Here is a 20,403-nt window from a genome sequence, read left to right on the forward strand (position 1 = left end):
ATATGGTGTCCATGATGGCGTTGGCACCTTCCTCATAACTGTGTAAAATATGACCAGTTTCATTGTTTCGAACCCTATTGTGCTGAAGCTTTCTGGAGTTGATGTTGTTTCTCAGCATTAGTGCTACCAGTTTTGGGATCCTTGTGTAAATGCCAAAGTCTAAACTGGCTATGAGGAAAGATTGAATTCGCTATGGTTGTTTTCTTTAGAACCTAGAAGGCTGATGGGAAACAAATGAGATTTGTAAAATCATGAAAGAGGAAGTAAGAAAGGCCTATTTTCCTAAGCCATGGGGCCAGAAATCAGGAGAACCAAGAACCAAAATTATGGATAATAATTATGGAAAAATGCTTTCAGGAATCTTGAGCTCACTACCTGAAAGTATGGTATACTGTAGTTAGAAACCCTCTCTAGATGTAAAAAAAAAACTTGGATTTTTAATTGACCAGCTAAGACGTGTTGGTTTATGGACAATATGCTGGAAGATGGAATTAGGCTACCATAGGCATAATAAGATGAATGATCTCTATGTTGATCATTTTCTATTACTATATAATCATAAGATTGTTTGGATCAGGATGGTTTTGGCACAGTAAAAATATAACACTGGCTGAGCCAGAATATGAGTTTCTGCTCAACACATACAGTAATTCAGTCATGGGTAATGCATGGCTTTGTGTTGGCAGAAAGTTTTGGCACAGTGTTCCATAGATTCATCCCAACCACATATGAGACTACTTAACCTGATCTGCCTCTCCGAATCTATGTGAAAATTAACATCTCCCAATATATCTGCTTGAAGTCAATGGACAAAATTTCAGGATGGGTGCACAATAGAGAATGGATTTATCATGTCCATTCAGTACTGGTAGCCAAACATAGAATTCTATCTATTTTTAGAGTAGTTAACAGAAAAGATATGACAATGTGATAATATTTGTTAAATGTTTGTCAAATTAAACTCTTTTGGTCTCAAAAGTACAACTACAGAAATGTAAAGCAGTTTAATTACATGCAACAAAATGTTCTGGAAAGTAAAACTAGAGTGGCACCAGAAGCTATATACAGACAGAAATGGATATATTACCATTATATCAACAAGTGATTGCATAGTTTAGTAATGTGGTGTGACATTATTTAGCTTTGTAGGACTTGAAATGTTCTGATTAGGGAAGGTAAATCATTAACTTAACCTTTTAAAATTTGTTCTTACAAACTTTATTGTTTTCTCAGCAAGTCTAAACATGCATTTATGGTTCATTTCTTTCTCAATGCAAGTGGCAACAGAAAATATGTCAGAGTGATCAATTGCTAGTGTCTCCAATTATAAGGAAAGTGAACAACTTTTTTCTGATTTAATACACCTACCTCCTGTTTGTAACTTTCCTGTATGTAGTTATTTTTAAATAACAATAATAGGTGATTTATTTATACATTCATTATTTTAAAAATCATATTCAAAGTAAATTTATTATCAAGTATGTACTTCAATAAGTTTACTTTGAACATTTTTTCTTGATGATTTATTCCAGGCATTTACTGAAAATAAATACAATAACATTTTATGAAAACCTATTTCTGAACTAAACAATGACTGAGAAGCACCAATGTGCACAAGAAGACAAAATGTGCAAATAAAAGTACTGAGAAATTGAGTGCGTAGGTCATCATATCAGCTTGTTAAATGAAGATTGATGTGAATAGATATGATTAAGTTGACAGATGCAATATAATAAAAACATTTATAAATTATTAATATTAAAGCACTCATTTTGAAATATGTGAAGGAATTACAATGGGCATAAAATATGCCTCACAGGGCTAAGCAGTTTGTTGACCAACAGTAATACCATCACATGCCATAAAGTATTGATAGTAATGATGTAACAAAGTGTGGATTTTTCAGATTTTTTGGTATTCTATAAAGATAACATTTTATAATTTGTACTCAGTTTGAATTCACATACATGGAAACTCCAAGCATACAATCAGTTTCATAGAACAATGCAGTGAATGTAAATTGATTTGTTTAATTTATCTTTGCAAAATCTGGATGAGTAATGTCATATCATTATGCAATCTAGCTGATGGGATAACAGATGATAAATGGCATTCATGTGAGATTTCCAGAGATATTTCTAGTTGAGTGGAAGGTGAATAATAATGGTCTTAATGATGTACTATCATGCTTCAGAGCATTCCTTCCTGAAGCTGGTAAATTCAATTTTCTTTTAAGTAGAATTGAGGTTGAAGATAATACTAAGTAACACAATATGTAATGTTTTATATCTGTGGCATAAAAATAGGCAAATCAACGGCTTTATGCTATTGATAATATGGTTCCTATCACTTTACATCTATCTCTACCAGCACATCCTAATATACTTAATTATTTTCCCTTTATTACAGCCCAGTAATTTGCTTCAATTACTTCCTTTATAATGACTTTGCATTTTAATCTCCCTTTGGGCAAAAAAATGTCTGTATTGGATTTACCAATAACTTCAATAAATTCAACATTTGATTCATACCTAATCCAAACTAAAAGATCTCTGGTTTTGATCTTCCCCATAGTTTTATTTGTCAAATATATAGTGTATCAAAGCATGTGAGACAAAGCCAGCTGGATAACTTGGAGAAATGTGAATCATTAGTAAAATAGGGGGGGCGAAACTTGTTAATAATGTGTATTTAATAATTCAGTCATATTTGAGTAATATTGTAAATATTGTTTGATTAAGCAGTCTTGTTGGTTTAAATAATTCATTATGGGTTATATGTAAAAATACGTGAATTACATACAATATGATGCTACTACATGATGTGTGCACACCTCGCTAAAGTAAAAATCCATCTAAGACTTGCACCTCTCGGCTGTCTTTTCCTTTCAATTAGTTCTTCTGTTTTATAGCTACAAAACATAGCAAAAAAAGCCCAAGAAAGATGTAATCCTTTTTAAATACACCCAGTGGCAACCAGCAACCCTGGATATACATGTATTTCCAGTAAAATGTTATTGCTGCACAAACATTTGAGAAATCTCTAGCAATTCTAGGGAGGTGTTGTTAACTGATTCAGCTATTGAAAATGGAGAGCTAGTTGTGTTTCAGGGCCACATGAAGAAGACATTAGACACTATTGCCAGTATAACTCTCTTTGCCCATTTTTACAATTGGTTATAAGCATGTTAGAATCACTTCATAACTTAGTCAACAGAGGGAACTTGAATGGTGGGTCCAGGTATTCCACTTCTCCACTGAATTCACATGTAACCACTTACAGGAAGGTATTCTGGTAGAAATAAAATAGTAAGGAAGACCATGGAAAACTATTTTAGCTACTCTTATATAGCAATGAGCTCAGGAATTTAAATCCAAAATTTGCTTCATACCTAATCCAAACCAAAAGATTGGCTTGAATTGATCATTACAGTAAATTTTCTTTTTTTTTTGCTCTGTCATTAACTTTAACCATGTCTCTTTTGTGTTACATTGGACATTTCCCTCTAGCTTCCAATACTGGGTATTGAAAAGGTCCATGACCGAAGCCTTAAACATCATTTCAATAATCCTAGTATTAAGACAACTCTTCAGATGAACTTTGGAAGAACAATTGAAAAACAGGAACAAAAACTGCAATTAAACTACAACAGGGAAATGACTGTGCAAAGAATGATTAGGAAAAAAATGTCCAAACTTGATTTTTCAGTAAGTTTATTTAAACAATTAAAATAGTATGCACATCTGAGGATAGATTAATGTATTGATCAGCTATTTAACTTGCTTGAAAGCAATTAGTAACATTTTTGAATTAACACTTCCTTTAAAGTTGTGCTACAGTGAAGAGTTAGGGGCTCTAGTCTCACCACTGCACTTCTCTTCATATTAACCATTCCCCTCTCACCTCTCAGTCTGGATACAAGGTATTGAACTGAAATGGTGACAATTCCTCCCCACCCCACAGATGCTGCTTGATTGACTGAGTTCCTCCAATGGATTGTTTGGTACTCTAGATTTCAGTATCCGTCATCTCTTGTGTCATCAAAAATTACTAGGCGCTCCATTAGGTGTTGAGAGCCTTTGTAGTTTTAGTTCTGGAAATATTATCTAATTTATAAGAAAATTAATTACAAAATATTAGAAATGATTTCCACTACCTCTTTGCTGTCAAAATCACTTTAAATCCCCTTTTAAATCCAAAGTTTAACATCCCCATTTCATTGCCATCTCCACTTTCCTTCAATTTTGTTTGTCCTGACATTACCGGTAATTTTGATTCTTCCCATCCCAAGTCATACGTTATTTTCCTTTGGGGAATGTGTGTGCAGCTAGCAAAGTCCACGTATATTGCTCATCCCTAGATGGTCCTAAGGAGGCAATGGTGAGCTGATGGCTTGAATTATTGCAGTCTATGTAGCGATAGATTCACAAGAACACACAGTAAAATATAAATAGGAGTAGGTCAGCAGGCCTCTCAAGCCTGCCATGTTTTTCAATGTAATTGTAGTTTATCAGTGTAGGCTCAACTTTGTGCCAGTTTCCCAGAATGCTCAATTACTGTATCTTTCAAAAACTTATCTATGTTATAATTTTCTAAGATCTTGCCTCCAAGCACCTTCAGGATAGGAGACTCCAGTGATTCATTACCCTCTGAGAGAAGAAATTTCTACACACCTCAGTTTTAAATGACTGTCCTCTTATTTTGCAGCTATAGGGACAATAGGGATTCTGCCTCAGTGACAATGATGAACCAAGTAATCTGTGTTCCATTCAGGATGGTGGGAAAACATAAATAAATGTGTCTGCTGCATTTGCCCTTCTAGGTGGTAAAACCTGTGTGTTTGGGATCTAATGTTAATGAAATCTGTGCTGGATGCTGCTGCACAACTTGTAAATGGTATGCATTTTGTATGATGATAGTGAAAATTTAATGGGGTGCTGATTTTGTCAACAGTAGTCTTGGGCTTTCCAATGTACGTAGCGATTTTTTTGATACTTGTGGACTGAATTGATGATGAGAGGAGGAAGCTGAGTAGAATGATCTACTTCTGGCTCAAAATGGTTGTAAACATTTTAGCCTTGCAATGGGAATAATCTAGGAGTCTCCAATGCCTGTTATCAATTTAAATTATCTGCCACCACCATTCACAGCCATATGTAACAGGACTGCATATAACATGCTGCATTCACTATTTATTTTATACTTAGTATTGTATGCTCGCTAATTTTATATCTTACTTTCAGATATGCCCAAATGCAGCAACTGATCCTGCCTTTAACACACCAGGTCAAACTCCTGGTTTAGTTACGTGAGGGATTTGCCAGCCTATGGATGTTACGTTCTACACCTCCCCACCTTTTCATCCACACTGACTCAAAATCCTGATACTTCAAGTTCATTGCATGCACCTGGCAGTTCACTGTACTTAGCAGTTAGGTCTAAATATCTCCTAACTTTAAATTATAAGCTTTCTCTCCCACAGAACAACCTGTTCAACTATGAACTTCATTCAGAGGTACATTATAGGTGCTTACATTTGATTAAATATATTGTAATTACCTGTCAGCCAAACAGCCCATTGGCAATTCTCTACTTCTTTCCCCTATTCCTTGCCTACTTCCCGCCTTCTCAAACTCAACTGTAGATTAAAAAAGTTCTCCAATTTTTATATCATATGTCTATATCATTAGAATCCACAATCCTGTTAATTATTTGGCAGTGGAGATGACAAATGATCTCATAAACAGCAAATTAAACAGTTGGACATTTCTTATTGTTTTGTTTAAGGTATTGGCAAGGATACTAGAAAAATCATGTTTTTCAACTGGTACCGAGGAAGTTACACATTCTTTTAAGCTATCAAGATAAATAAAGAGAAATTTATCCATAGGGCATGAAAATTGATGATGTTAAAGGAGTTCAGCTCAGCTCACCTTTTTGGCCTAATAATTTTTAAATCTGTTTTAGAATTTTGGACCCCAAAATGCACTCAATCTGGAAAAGCTGAAGATTGAAAAAAGGTAAAATCTTGTTACCTTGTTTCAATTTAGTTAGAACTTGTATCTATCATCAAATTAGTCAGTATGGAGCACACGCAAAATGCTGGAGGGATTCAGCACAACAGGCAGCATCTATGCTAAGGGTCCTGCTGAAGAGTCTCGGATCAAAACATCAACTGTACTCCTTATCATAGATGCTGCCTGGTCTGCTGAGTTGTTCCAGAATTTTGTGTGTTGCTTGGATTTCCAGCACCTGCAAATACGAAACGTTTCAACTTTTCTTATTTTAGTTTATTTAAAATGAAACAGATTATTATGGTAAAAGAGAACAGTAAGTTTGAAAAGAAAAGATGGAGAAGTTAAATATACAGTTTTTAACAATATGTTGATTCAGAGAAGTTTCTCAAATGTGCTTGATGTAATATTTAACTCTGTAAGCAATTATATATATTACCAACCTATTTGCTTCTTTGCAGAAGGCAAATAAGTAATAAGATTTTAAAATAATTTAATATTAAGATGTGTTTTTGACATTTTCCCACATTGAAGTTTATTTTGCTCATATTTTGTTGTGAGTTAAAAGAATTATCTTCATTTTGGCCACAAGTTAGCCACATATTAATATTTTGGTAAATACAGGGATGGGATTCACCATTTACCCAAAGTTCTCCATCAAAAGCCAGCACCTCATATCTCAAGGAACGAAGTACTACGACTAATTTCCTCGGCATCTAAACTAATTGTTGCTACTGTAAGTAGTTTCTTTTTGTGGCAATTTTCTCCCATGTGTGATTTTCAGAATATATAATTTAACCAAATCCTGTGTGTATAAATAAAGTGATGGAACTGGTAAGGTTACTGCAGAACCTTACTAACTAATATACACAGGTGAACAAATAGAGAATGGCACTTCTATTTTGAACTGCTACAAGTAAAAAAAGGAGCATTATCAGAGGTAGTCAATGCTACTTTACTAGGTACAGGAGATGCCTAATAGGAGGTATGTTCCTTGTCTTCTGCTTTAGCCCATACACTTAACAGTTTGACGCGTTATGCATTCAGAGATGCTCCTCAGTACACCACTGTTGTAACGTGTTGTTTCTTGCACATTGTCACTTACCTGTCAACCTGAAGCAGTCAAGTGACTCTCCTCTGACCTCCCATTAGCAAGACATTTTCACCCACAGAAATGCCGCTCACTTGACGATTTGTTTATCGAACTACTCTCTCTCAACTCCAGGAGATCAGGAGTTTCTGAGATATTCAAACACTGCCCCCACACCCCCATCTGTCACCATCAATCATTCCACGGTCCAGGTCACTTCGATCTCATTTGTTTGGTCTGAATAATTTGTTCAATTCTTTGGTCTGAATAATAATTGAACCTCTTGACCATATATATGTCTGCATGCTTTTATGCATTGATTTGCTGCCACTTGATTGGCTGATTAGATATTTGCATTAATGAGCAGATGTACTAGAGTACCTAATAAAATGGCTACTGACTATACGTTTACGGAGGTCCAAGGACAATATCCAAAGATCAGGCAAATATATTGGTCCCTTTCATTGATTATGGCAATGCAACTAATACAAAGACTGCAGTTGACACTTTGGGTCAAGACCCTTCCAGGTGAAAAAAATTATTGACTGTCTGTTTCCCTCCATAGCAGACTGAGTTCATCCAATGCTTTGTGTAATAACTTAATAGAGAGCTTGAATAATTATTCCCAGAAATCACATCATTGGATATGTCCTATCTATCATAATCAATATGTTGTAACATGTTATACCATTGCAACACACACAAAATGCAGAAGGAACTCAGCAGGTCAGGCAGCATCTATGGAAAATAGTACAGTCGACATTTCAGGCCGAGACCCTTCTTCAGGAGATCCATCCTGAAGAAAGGTCTCGGCCCGAAATGGCATCTGTTTGTTCTTGTCTTCATAGATGCTATCTGACCTGCTGAGTTCCTCCAGCATTTTGTGTGCGTTGCTCAGATTTCCAGCACCTACAGATTCTCTTGATATTGTATTATTGATTGGTTTGACCACTGAACAGATCCATCATTTCCAATCTCTATCCAAGTTTGTCAGCCTGACGAACTTTGAGTTGGAGGTTAAGTGCAACCATCAACTGTTTTACATAAATCAATTCCAATTATTTCAAAGTAAACAAGGACTTAATGATTTTGTTCGGAGTGATAGAGTTATCTCTATCATTAAGTTAGCAATTTGTGAAGATAATATCTCATCCCTAGATAAACCAGTATGTTGAAATGATAAGCAGCACACACAAAATGCTGGAGGAATGCAGCAAGTCAGGCAGCATCTATGGAAAAAAAGTACAGTCAAGGTTTCAGGCTGAGACCTTTTGGCAGAACTGTATGAATATTTTCTAAGGAATGTAGACCCTCCTGAGTGTACAAAGCCAATACGTTTGTTTCAATTACAACTAGTGTAAAACTAAATGTACTTTATATCTGATCAAGAAAAATAATGACACAAAAATTAAAACATTCATTTGTTTTTAACCATATAACCATAACCATATATAACCATTAACTTTTCTATTTTAAAATTTGTTGTTTAGCTTAATAGGATTTGACTTTTATTCTTACTTCTCTTGCTTGGGAAAACAGTAAGGAAGTATGAGTTGGGTAATAGCAACAACTAGTAAGCATAAACACAAGATATTCTGCAGATGCTGGAAATCCAGAGCAGCACACAGAACGCTGGAGGAAGTCAGCAGCTCAGGCAGCATCTGTGAAAATGAATAAACAGTTGACATTTTGGGCCAAGACTGAAAAGAGAGGGGAAGACACCAGAATAAAAAGCTGGAGGGAAGGGAAGGAGGATTAGCTAAAAGTGAAAAGGTAAAGCCAGGTGGGTGGGAAAGATAATAGACAGGAAAAGAAGGAATCTAATAGACCATTGGGAGAAAGGGAAGAAGGAGGGGCTCCAGGAGGAGGTAATAGGCAGATGAGGAGAAGAGAGGCCAGAGTGCTGACTAAAAGAAGAGGGAAAAGGGAAGGGAGAGGGGAAAAGGAAAAAAAGAGAAAGCAGAACTGCTAGAAGGAGAAATCAATGTTCATTCTTTCAAGTTGGAGTCTACCTAGATGGAATATGAAGTGTTGCTTCTCCACCCTGAGAGGGGTCTGATTGTAGCAGAAGAGGAAGCCATGGATCAACATGGAAAGAGACTGGTGATAAAACTTAAAATGGTCGGCCACAGGAAAATTCTGTTTTTGGCGGATGGAGCAGAGGTGCTCGATAAAGCAGCTTACTGAAGCTTTTCTGAAGGAGGATATCTTAGATATCTGGGAAGGAAAGTTTCATGTGGTGAAGATGAAGGAACTGAGAAAAGGGAATACTGTAGCATTTTTACAGAAGACAGGGTGGAAAGAGGTATAGTAAAGATAGCTGTGGGCATTGGCAGTTTTAAAAAGTTAATCGACAGTTTGTCTCCAAGGATGGAAAGAGTTCGAGAAAGAAGAGAGGGGTGTCAGATATGGACAAAGTGAACTTAAGGGTAAGGTGGAAGTTAAGGACCAAGTTGATGAAATTGATGAGCTCAGCATGGGTGCAAGAAGCAGCACCAATGCAGTTGCAAATGTAGCACAGAAAGAGTTGGGGAGCATTACCAGGGAAGGCTTGGAACATTGACTGTGCCACATAGCCAACAAAAGGGTAGCATAGCTGGGGCCCATGCAGGTGCCCATCGCTACCTCTTGAGTTTGGAGAAAGTGGGAAGAGCCGAAATAGAAATTCTTGAAGGTGAGGACTAGTTCCACCAGATGGAGGAGGATGCTGGTGGAGGTGAACTGGTTGGATCTTTTGTCAAGAAAGAAGCAGAGAGCTTTAAGGCCTTGTTGATGGGAGATAGAAGTGTATAGAGACTGAACATCTATGGTGAAAATGAGGCAGTCAGGATAGGGAATTGAAAGTTGTTGAGGAGAGCAAGAGCATGTGAATTGTCGCAAGTGTAGGTGGAAAAGGACTGAACCACGTGGGATAGAATGGAGCCAAGCTAGTAAGCATGCCATTTTAAATTGTACCATAGTCAATGGTAATTCTTTATACCTTCTCAAGGTGACTGGTCAGATTGTGACATTCTCGTGGCAAGGTTCAGAAAAAAAATGAAATTTCTTGGCTCAGAAGCAACTGTCAGAAATGAAGGCAGAGATCACATAGCATGTTAAGGTACCAAGAGAAATAATTGTAATTTTACCAACCATGTGTCCATTGTTTTGAAATATTAGGAAATAAGGCCTGAACATCCATACGAAAAATACAGTTCAAAAAGAACAATGGTAAGTCAAGTGCTGTCAATGTTTCTTCCGCTGTTTTTTAAAAAAAAAATTATTCTGAGCAATTTAGGAAACTATTTATTTAGAAAATAGTAATTTTTAAAACAAAAATGGTAATATATTAATATTTAATTAGAAATATTATTCCTTCAAATGAAAAATGGAACCTAACGTTAATGTTTAAAAGCTTTAATGCTTTAGAAAAACAAATAAATATATGGGCAGTCATTGCTGTATCTAATGCCCTCAATCATTTCCTGCTATCAAATGGATTAACTGAATTAATTGAAGGTTATCTTCTGTTATAGTGGGGACCCCAAAGGAGGCTGACTTGACCATAAATTTCCACCCAATAGTTAGATTAATATAAAAACACTTAGATGATTATGAAGTCAGTTCAAACTCCTACTTCACATAAAAGCTAAAAAAACATTGTTATTCATTGCTAATCATCTTCCTCACATCTTCATCTGTAATGAATTTATCTGAAGCTTTTGGCTGATGTCTAAGTCAGCCTTATTTTCGTCTCTTGCAATTGGTGAGGTGTACTTGATACATTTGCTAATACTATACTATGAAGTCACTGGACCATTTAGCTGTTGCCCTTCCAAATGGCTCATTAAGCATTTGGACTGTAATAATATGTACCTCCAAATAATAGCCAAGTAATTATTTACCACCATAATTTTATAAATTAGAGTAACACACACAAAATGCTGAAGGATGCTGCCTGACTTGCTAAATTCCCCCAGCATTTTGAGTGCGTTACTTTAGACATCCAGCATCGGCTGAATATCTTGTTTCAATCTTGTAAATTAAATGTGATAAGCAATGTTCCACAAAAGTTTTGATTTTTGTTATTATCCTTTTATTCTCTCATTAATATAATAAACATAAACCATTAAATGTTGGATTTAACTTAAAGGTAACACACACAAAATGCTGGAGGAACTCAGCAGGCCAGGCAGCGTCTATGGAAAAGAGTACAGTTGTGTTTCCAGATGAGACCCTTCAGCAGGACTGTATAGTGGCCGACGTGGAGCCACAGTCCGATAACAACGAATCGAAAATACGACAATGCATGCTGAAGGGTCTCGGCTTGGATTTCCAGCACCTGCAGATTTTCTCTTGTTTGTGATTGTTTAACTTAAAGGTGCCAATTTTAAATTAAAAAAAGAACCAGTATGGTTCTTTGTCATAAAATGTGGTTGTGAGACTTGAAGCCTAACCATTTTAAATTCCAAAGATATTCTTATTAAATCTGTTCTGTAGATATCAGTATGCGTCCTGATGAAATGCCTTGGTCCGAAATGTTGACTGTTTATTCCTATCATAAATGCTGACTGAATTCCTGAGCTCCTCCAGCACATTGAGGGTATTGCTCAACTTTTAGTGTGATTATCCAATATCCTATGTATTTTTTGACACTTACAGAAAATAGACACTCCCAAGGGAAGTGGGACTGAACCAAAGTGGACAGAATACGAAGTTACAGTTTGTACAGGAAACTGCCTTGGTTTAGGTTCAAAGGCAGACATTTCTATTAGTTTCTATGGAGAAAAGGACAAGGTGAAAGATGTATTGTTGTGTAACTCATTGACCAATCCTATTCCTTTCCAAAGCAATCAGGTAAGCAGCACTTCAGGTAATAGAAATTTTCTAAATTACATCTTTTATTTTTAATTTTTATGAGTTCTCTTGATTCTTTTTTAAAAATTTGTTTGATTAAGATATAGAATACAAAATAGTACTCTCTGAACTTAAATAGATTTACCTGATGTTACTCCAAACTGAAGCATTCTTTGGTTGTAATATGTTTTACATCGTATTATCACATTGCCTTTAGATGATACTTCATAGTTAGATGAGTTTATGGGTAATTTTTGCTTCATTTCTTAATTGTAGAAATTTCAGGCTAAATATCAAAATGGTGTACTTATTTTAGGTTACAATTATTATTCACAAGGAGGAAAAATTAAAGAAAAGGGTTTGTTCAGTAATTTTTTTTCTTTGCTTATAGTTTTCCGTTCATCTTTTGCCATGTCTTTTTGTTTCCTCCTGCTCAATTTTGCTCTGTAAATTGGTCTAGTATTTACCTCACATAGGGTACAAGCAGGCATAAAGCTGGGAATATTAAGACAACTGTTTTCCCATCAGATTCACTTTCTAGGCAGCCCTTTAATCGTATTTTTTTTCCAAAGCACACAATATCTTGGATATCTTTTAAAAAAAAAAAACTAGAAAAGAGTTCTGATATTAAAAAGACTTTGTGACTCTTTACTCCTCATGTGAACCTTTTTCCTCTCAAATAACCCAATTTTATCAGACCCAACCAGTCTGCAGGCTCTGTGTGGGATTCAGGCAAAAGCTAGGGAAGTATGAAGCACCCAGCCTGCATCTCTAGTTCGCTGGCCAATTCTCGGGTAACTTGATCTAATGGCACGATGATGCAGTATCAGTGATGGGGTACAAACCTCATCTGGGGTGTTGTCTGTATGGAGTTTGCACACCTTCAGTGTGGCTGATTGGGTTTCACCTGGGTGCTCCAGTTTCCTCCCACATCTCAAAGACATTCAAGTTGGTAAGTTACTTGCCCACTGTGAGTTGCTTCTTGTGGGTAGGTAAGTGGTAGAATCTGGGAGGAGATGATGAGAATGTGGAGAGAATGAAAAGGAAGGGAGTAAAGTAGGATTAGTGTAGGTGGGTATTTTATGGCTAGTGATGGGCTGAAGGGCCTGTTTCTGTGCTGTATTTAGCTAATATTCTCTGACTAAATGGATGGGATCTCTTATAGCTGCTCAGCAAAATGAATGGGAACAGCATGCTGTGTGCACTACCAGTAATATGCATGATCCAAAAACTCCCCCACAACTCCTTTTATAGTACTCTTCTATTAACTAGACATTGTGTTCTTTTCAAACTGCTTATCATCTCAGTGACCTTTTTTAAAAGCAAACAATATATACACTGTGACATTTCCCAGTTCTTGCATTGTTTTCTACCTTGGTAACTTTATCCTCAAGTATTTTCCATTAAGTGTAGAATGCTTACAAATTTAGTAAGAGATATTCCAAATAAAGTTTCATCGATGGAATATCTTTATATATCTTGTATATTCTATTTTTTTCTCTACTAAAGTCTTAAAATAGTTTCCGCTTAAAGATCTTCACTTTATTTTATTTCTATAATATGAAGATGTGCCACTGGTCAGTTCATAATGATTGCACAGATTTGCCTGAATGAAATTCATTGCACATGTCTACTAAAATATATTATCATGTTCCAATATTTGGTTTGCTTTCACATTATTTGTATTTGAATATTTTAATAGACTGATGTTTTCTTGATGGAAATTCAGGATGTCGGAAAACTTAAATACGTCAAAGTTAGATATGACAAAAATGAACCTGGTAAGTAATCAAAATTACCCACAAAACTGGAACCTTCATGATAAATCCTTAATTTCTTTTATAGTTTGGCTAATAAATGGATGTGATTTGTTTCTGATAAACGTAACCTGTGAGATTTGGTTGCAAATAACAATATGCAATAATGTGCATAATGGTCGAAGTCACTTCACTGGAGTAATATCAGACAAACATAAATGTCAAACAAGAGGACGTAATAGGACAGTGTCCAAAAGTTTGGTTTTATTTTAAGGATTGTCTTAGAGGATGAAAGTAGCTAGAGAATAAGCTTTAATTGAATATAAAGAGTGGATTGTTTTAAAAAATTGTTTGCAATTTGCTAAGAGGGCATTCACTAACCTTAATTGAAAGCTTGGTGCTGCCTTTTTCACACTAGGTTTTAAACTATCAGTGACAGACTTAATCTTCTCAATGGGCAATAGTTTAGTAGCTCCTCGTGAATATGAGAGACACATTCTTCTCTCCTGACTGATAGATTGCTGGTATTATTTTTGAACCCTTATCAGGTATTTCTGGATTTCAGTAATAAAAGATTAAATAGAAGAGCGGGTTAGGAGCTTGTGTCTCTCGCCCAAAATGTAGTTTGAGTGGACAGTGGAATTTCCATTATGACTTACAGAAGTTGGACTACATAAAAGCATTACATAAAATTTGAAAAGCAGGTGAAGTCTGAGTGCTTGAAACAGGTATGTCTGTGTAATGTTTTGAGACGTACTGTGTAGGAACAGATAGACTGATAGGTAGTATCTAAACCAAAGGAGTACATTCCTGGATGCTATCCATAAATGAGACATGTTTCATTCATTTGATTGTGCATTGGTTATGGTGTAGCAGAGGTATATTTTCCATTAGATTTAAAAAAAAAAAATTATTTTGTTTTGCAGGTAATGGATGGTATTTAAAAGATATTGTTATAAGGAACTGTTCAAATGCAGTTACAGCATATGTATTTCACTGTAACATGTGGTTTTCATCGCAAACATCTGGCAAACATTCTTTCCAGAAGTTCGTGCCTTATTTCGCAACAGATAAAAAAGATGGCAAAAATATTCAAATAGACTGTGAGTCACTAACGGAGAAAGGTAAAGTGTTATAAACTGTAATTTCTGATATTATAAGCATCAAGTTGTTCTGGATACAATTCACCTCATTTTAATCCTTTGTGGTAGGCTGTACTTAGCACTTATTCATAGGGGACGGGTTATTTGTTAGCAATCTCCCACAATGTCATTAGTTGAGCAGGATGATTCAGAGGCCAGAACACCATCCTTTATTATCTCATCACTGCTGGGAAAGAGGGGCATATAATTACAATTCGGAGACAGATACATGCTAGCATTGATTATCACTGAAAAGATACAAGGAACAGAAATCTCAGTGGTCTCAGTAGATGGAGAAATAATCAGATCTTTCAATTTGTTGATGCAATTGCTATTATACTTATGAGTGCTGAAATTTCATGAGGGACTGTGCAGGTTGTGCTGAAGGCAGATGGGAAAGATGGTGAGTATAACTTCCACTCTGCCAAAATGGAGCATCTGGTGAAAGCAAAGGGTTCACTGTAGATGTAAAGGTGTAAAGGCTTAAGGTACCATATATTATCTGTACTTGGGTTGTTCCATTCACTGCTCCACCACTCTACAGAGCATAGTCTTATTTTTTTTTTACCATGAATGGAAAAAACAAAGAGATATATAGTGTACTGCCTTTCATAAAATTAATAAAGTGTACCACTACTGTTATTCAACTACCGAGGGGTGGTAGTGGGGACTAGATTCCATTACCTAAAAATGTTCCTCATGGCATGCGCTTCAAATAGCCTCTGACAACCAAGACCAACTCCTAGCCTCTAAGCCCGGCGGAACTGTTTCTACTGACAGGAGAAGGGGCGAAGGCGGGTCCTGGCACCTTAAAACCAGTGCTTTGGGTAGATGGAGCTCAATAGCCTGGGAAGGCAGTCCATCTAAGAGAGGGAAAACTCTGATTTCAAACCTCCGCTGCCTTGTGGCCATACCCACTCATGGGAAAGGCTTCGGGAGTAAACCCTGAGGACAAAACCGGAGCTGGAGTCCCTAAGGCAGTCCGACATTGTTTTCAACCTCATTCTGGCAACTCCTTCGACGACATTGATGCCAAGCTGTATCGGCCCTTGCCCAGGTCTCCCATGGTCTCCCATATAAGCTTGCCCAGGCCTGCGCCCAGGAAACCATTCCAGGTGCAGATCCATGGTCTCGCAAGACTAATGGATGCCACCACTACTGTTACAATGAGCATGAAGAGGAGTTATTAAAACTATTTAACAGATAGTTTGAAGGACATATTAAGGTTTTAGTTGAGTGGATAGCAATGCATGTGTGTTTTCGGCTTTATTTATGTTTCATTCCACATTACTGTTGTTTCTTTTTGATATTGAACAGTATTGTGTGTTATAGGTAAACAAATGGTTCCTTTCTTTTATATATAAGACAGATTGCTTTATATAAAAAGAGATAACACACTCCAATGAGTATTTTAATACTTTCAGATCTTCATTTTTACTACATCTCCACTAATCTGTCCTGAGAATTACTTGTGAAAACACCACGATGGAATCATTAACTCAAAAAGAAAGGTAGACATAAAGAATGGCACACAGTATATGATTGAGGATGGGTGACAGGAAGGATCATTGAATGACAGGAAAGACCTATGACAATTTTCCACTAAAGGGAGAGAAATAACTGGTCTCTGTTGCAGCATGAGGGAATTTGTGGACTCAGACCTCAATGCCTGCTGATCGCAAAACATCTGTGATTTCAGAGCATAATCTTATTTTCAAGCTTTCAGGATAGGGCATAAAACTGAACAGTATAATGTAAGCTTTTTTCTTTGCTACAAATGAATCATAGAGTCAGAGTTGTACAGCACAGATACAGGCCTTTTAGCTTAATCCATCCATGTTGACCTTATTGTCCATTTGCATTAACCCCTTTGCCTGTATTACATCTGTAATCTATGGTTTGTCTATTTGTGCAGTCTAAATTATTTTAAAATCTAGTATAGCTGATTTCACCATACCCACTGGCTATGTTCAGATTACTAACCATTTACTATTTTAAAAAATACTTTTTCCTCTCCTCTAAAATTCCTTCCTCTCACCTTAGTCTTTTGTTCTCTTGAATTAGATACCCCTACTATGAGAAAAGGAATCTGATTGTCCATCCTCTCTGTACTACTTCTGATCTTATGTACCTTTATCAGATAATCCCTTAGCATCCTTCGATCCAGGGAAAACAAGCCCAGCTCATCCAGTCCTAATGTTCTCCAATCCAGGCAACACTTTGCTGAATCTCCTCTATGCTCTCTCCAGCACAATTACATCCTTCCTATAGAGTGGTGACCAAAACTACACGCAAGTGTTGTTTTAAAACTATATAAAGTGTAGTCTAAAGGCATGAATATTCTAGAACTCATTTATTCTATGCCCACTATAAAGGCAAGTTTTACCATATGCCGCCACCGTCCGATCTACCTGCACTTTCATGGAACTTTGCACTTGGTCTTCCTGTTCATCCACACTCCTTAGTGCCCTTCCATATATAGCAAATATACATCCTATTTGATCTTCAAATTATATCACCTTGCACTTGTCAGGGTTTAGTTTCATCTGCCAATACCCTATCCAACTTTCATTCTGTTCTATATCCTGCTATAGCCATAGGCAACCTTCCTTGCTGTCTTAAACACCATCAGTTTTCATGTCATCTGCAAACTTAATCAGATCTCCTCCTTTCACATATCTATCACAAGCAACAAAGGTCCCAGCATCAGTCGCTGAAATCAGCCAGCAGTCACTGACTTCCAATCCAAAAAGTATCCTTCACCACTATCCTCACCCAACCAATTTTTGAGAGAAGTCAGTAAAATTTACTTCAATTCATTGATGTCACACTGTTTGGAGGTCCTCATTCTTTACCATGTTGGGGCTGATGGAGCACACCAACCTACTGGAAAATGGAGGAGATGGAAGAAGAGAGAGGGGTTCTCAGCAGGAGGCCCTATCTAAAAAGTTGTTTAAGAAGCTATTACTCTCCATGCAATTATAAAGAGCACTTTCCTTTGAAAATCTGTTTCATGAAGTAAGTGGCCACAGAAAAATGCCACACATTTCTGAATATACACATGCCCACTAGTTGGTGTGGACAAGTTGGGCCAAATGTCTCTTTTTTTCATACTGCACGATGCTATGGTTTTGTGAACTGTGGCCCCAGTGTGGAATCAAACCATCCTTGTGAGGAGCAGGTGAACTTGACTTTCCTTGTCTTAAGTTCATTCTACACTGTAAATACATACAGGATAATGGATGTCAAAATATTTCACAATGTCACTGAGACACATTGCTAAAGGATAATTTGGTTTATTTTCCTCCCTTTTGGCATAAGCAGCAGTCAGGGTGCACTGGAGACATTGCCAGAACTCCAGCCTTCTGTTTGTATTGTAATGGAAGCAGATTAGTTTAGTTACCTTCCTGGTCTCCTTGGGCTTCCCACACTACCATTGTTCTAACCCCAGATCTTCAACTTGTGGATCTTTCACAACAATCCACCAGTCCGGATTTCCATCCCAATCAAAATTTTAGCAGAGGACCAATGACAAAAAGGTTTGATTTTCTAAGCAATAATCTCAAATGTCATTATTTCCCTTCACACGTATTTGAATGTTAAATAAACAGTACCCTTCTACAGTAGCAATTTAAATGCATTGTTTTAAAGAAACATTTTAAATAACATTAAATTAGTATTAATTTATTAACATTAATTTATTAAAAACCTCTTGTAAATAAATTTCTGGATTAAATATTCTTTTAAAATGTTGTTTGCATGATTGCTGTTAGCTTAAATTAGCCAAGTAGAGAATGGGTGTTCACTTCAAGTAACAATTATTCGTACAACAGATTCTCAAATGCTTTTTGATAGGTTGCATTACTCAATAGTGCTGATATTTGATAGTGTGTATAAGTGTGCAGAGGCTCGGTACAATGCCGCATTTCAAAGAAGATCTCCACAGTATTTGTTACTGGAAATTCTTCCAGTGATGAGTCAGTCTCAATACATAGTAAAATGAGATCAGTGTCCCTTTAAGTGACAGTGAGCTACATGAAGAGATGTTACAGTTTAAATGAGCTTCTGGGAGAAATTTATAAAGCCAAGCAAAATCTCATTTTAACAGTTTGCAATGTTCCAAATTAGAGCTGATTAGGTTTTTTTTCTTTGGAGAACCTTGAAAGCAGTAAAATATTTCTATAAAAATATGTTGGTAATGTTGATATCCTACCAAGTAATTTTGGGTTTGATGTGACAACTCCTGACTACAGTATTTATCATCAAAACATGCATTGCTATAATGAAGATCAAATTTCTTGGTTTAGGAGGTACTTGTAAGTTGAATTAAATGAACCTAATAAGAGGAAAGGCTTCACACAGAGTGTTATGTTGTTAACAAGTGCACTCAAAACAGTTGACCCTTATATTGATCAGAATCAAGATACTTAAACTGGAGAAAGATTTCTCCTCATGATAGTTATGAAAAAGAAACAAAAGATGAATGCTAGTGCTGAAAATCGATCAGAATTCTAATCAGGAAACTGAGGCAATTCCATTCTTTCAGATCCTCCACTTCCACCACATCTATTCTCATGATGAATCTTTCCATTCCTGGACATCAGACATGTCCTCTTTTTTTTCAGTCAACATGGTCTTCTTTCCACCACTCTTCATGCTACCCTCACCCGTATCTTCACTATTTTCTGCTCATCTGTGCTTACTTCATTTCCCTCGCCCCAACAGGGATAGGCTTCCCCTCATCCTCACCTACCACCCCATGAGCCTCTGCATCTAACACATCATTCCCCAAAACTTCTACCATTTACAATAGGACCCCACCACCAGGCACATCTTCCTTTCTTCCCCTTCCATTCTCTCAGGGATCACACTCTTCATGACTCCCTTGTCCATTCCTCCCTCCCCACCATCCTCCTTCCTGGCACTTATCTCTATGCTAAGTGCTACACCTGTCCATCTCTATTATTCAGGGCCCTAAACAGTCCTTTCAGGTGAGGTAGTGTCTTACCTGTGATTCTGCCAGTGTCATTTATTATATCCAGTGCTCCCATAAGATGCAGGAACAGAATTAGTCCATTTGGCCCATTGAGTCTGCTCCACTATTCAATCATGGCTGATCTTTTCTCCCCCTTCTCAGCCCCACTCCCCAGGCTTCTCCCCATAACCTCAGATGCCATGTCCAATCAAGAACCTGTCAGTGCTACCTTAAATACATCCAATGACCTGGCCTCCACAACTGCCTGTGTAACAAATTCCACAAATTCACCACCCTCTGACTAAAGAAATTTCTCCGCATCTCTGTTTTAAATGGATGTCCCTCTGTCCTGAGGCTGTGCTCTCTTGTCCTAGACTCCCCCACCATGGGAAGCATCCTTTCCATATCTACTTCATCTAGGTATTTCAACATGCAAAAGGTTTAAATTTGATCCTCCCCTCATCCTTCTAAATTCCAGTGAATGCAGACCCAGAGCTATCAAACATTCTTTGTATGATAACCCTTTCATTCCTGGAATCATCCATGTGAACCTCTGAAGCAGTGGAGGCTAACTCAGTAAATATATTTA

At 36.8% G+C, this 20,403-nt stretch overlaps 1 protein-coding gene across 1 annotated transcript in view; it reads left to right on the forward strand.

The window, feature by feature from the left end:
- Positions 1 to 20,403, forward strand: part of LOC140735450 (uncharacterized) — a 31,998-nt gene that overhangs the window by 7,288 nt on the left and 4,307 nt on the right. Inside the window, exons 3-9 of the mRNA XM_073060542.1 lie at positions 3,510 to 3,707; positions 5,968 to 6,020; positions 6,639 to 6,750; positions 10,264 to 10,314; positions 11,746 to 11,940; positions 13,643 to 13,721; positions 14,624 to 14,821. Coding sequence (XP_072916643.1) covers positions 3,510 to 3,707; positions 5,968 to 6,020; positions 6,639 to 6,750; positions 10,264 to 10,314; positions 11,746 to 11,940; positions 13,643 to 13,721; positions 14,624 to 14,821 — 886 coding nt within the window. The remainder of the gene's footprint in view (positions 1 to 3,509; positions 3,708 to 5,967; positions 6,021 to 6,638; positions 6,751 to 10,263; positions 10,315 to 11,745; positions 11,941 to 13,642; positions 13,722 to 14,623; positions 14,822 to 20,403) is intronic.

This window comes from Hemitrygon akajei, chromosome 11 (genome assembly GCF_048418815.1).
Source record: "Hemitrygon akajei chromosome 11, sHemAka1.3, whole genome shotgun sequence".
Lineage (NCBI taxonomy): Eukaryota > Metazoa > Chordata > Chondrichthyes > Myliobatiformes > Dasyatidae > Hemitrygon > Hemitrygon akajei.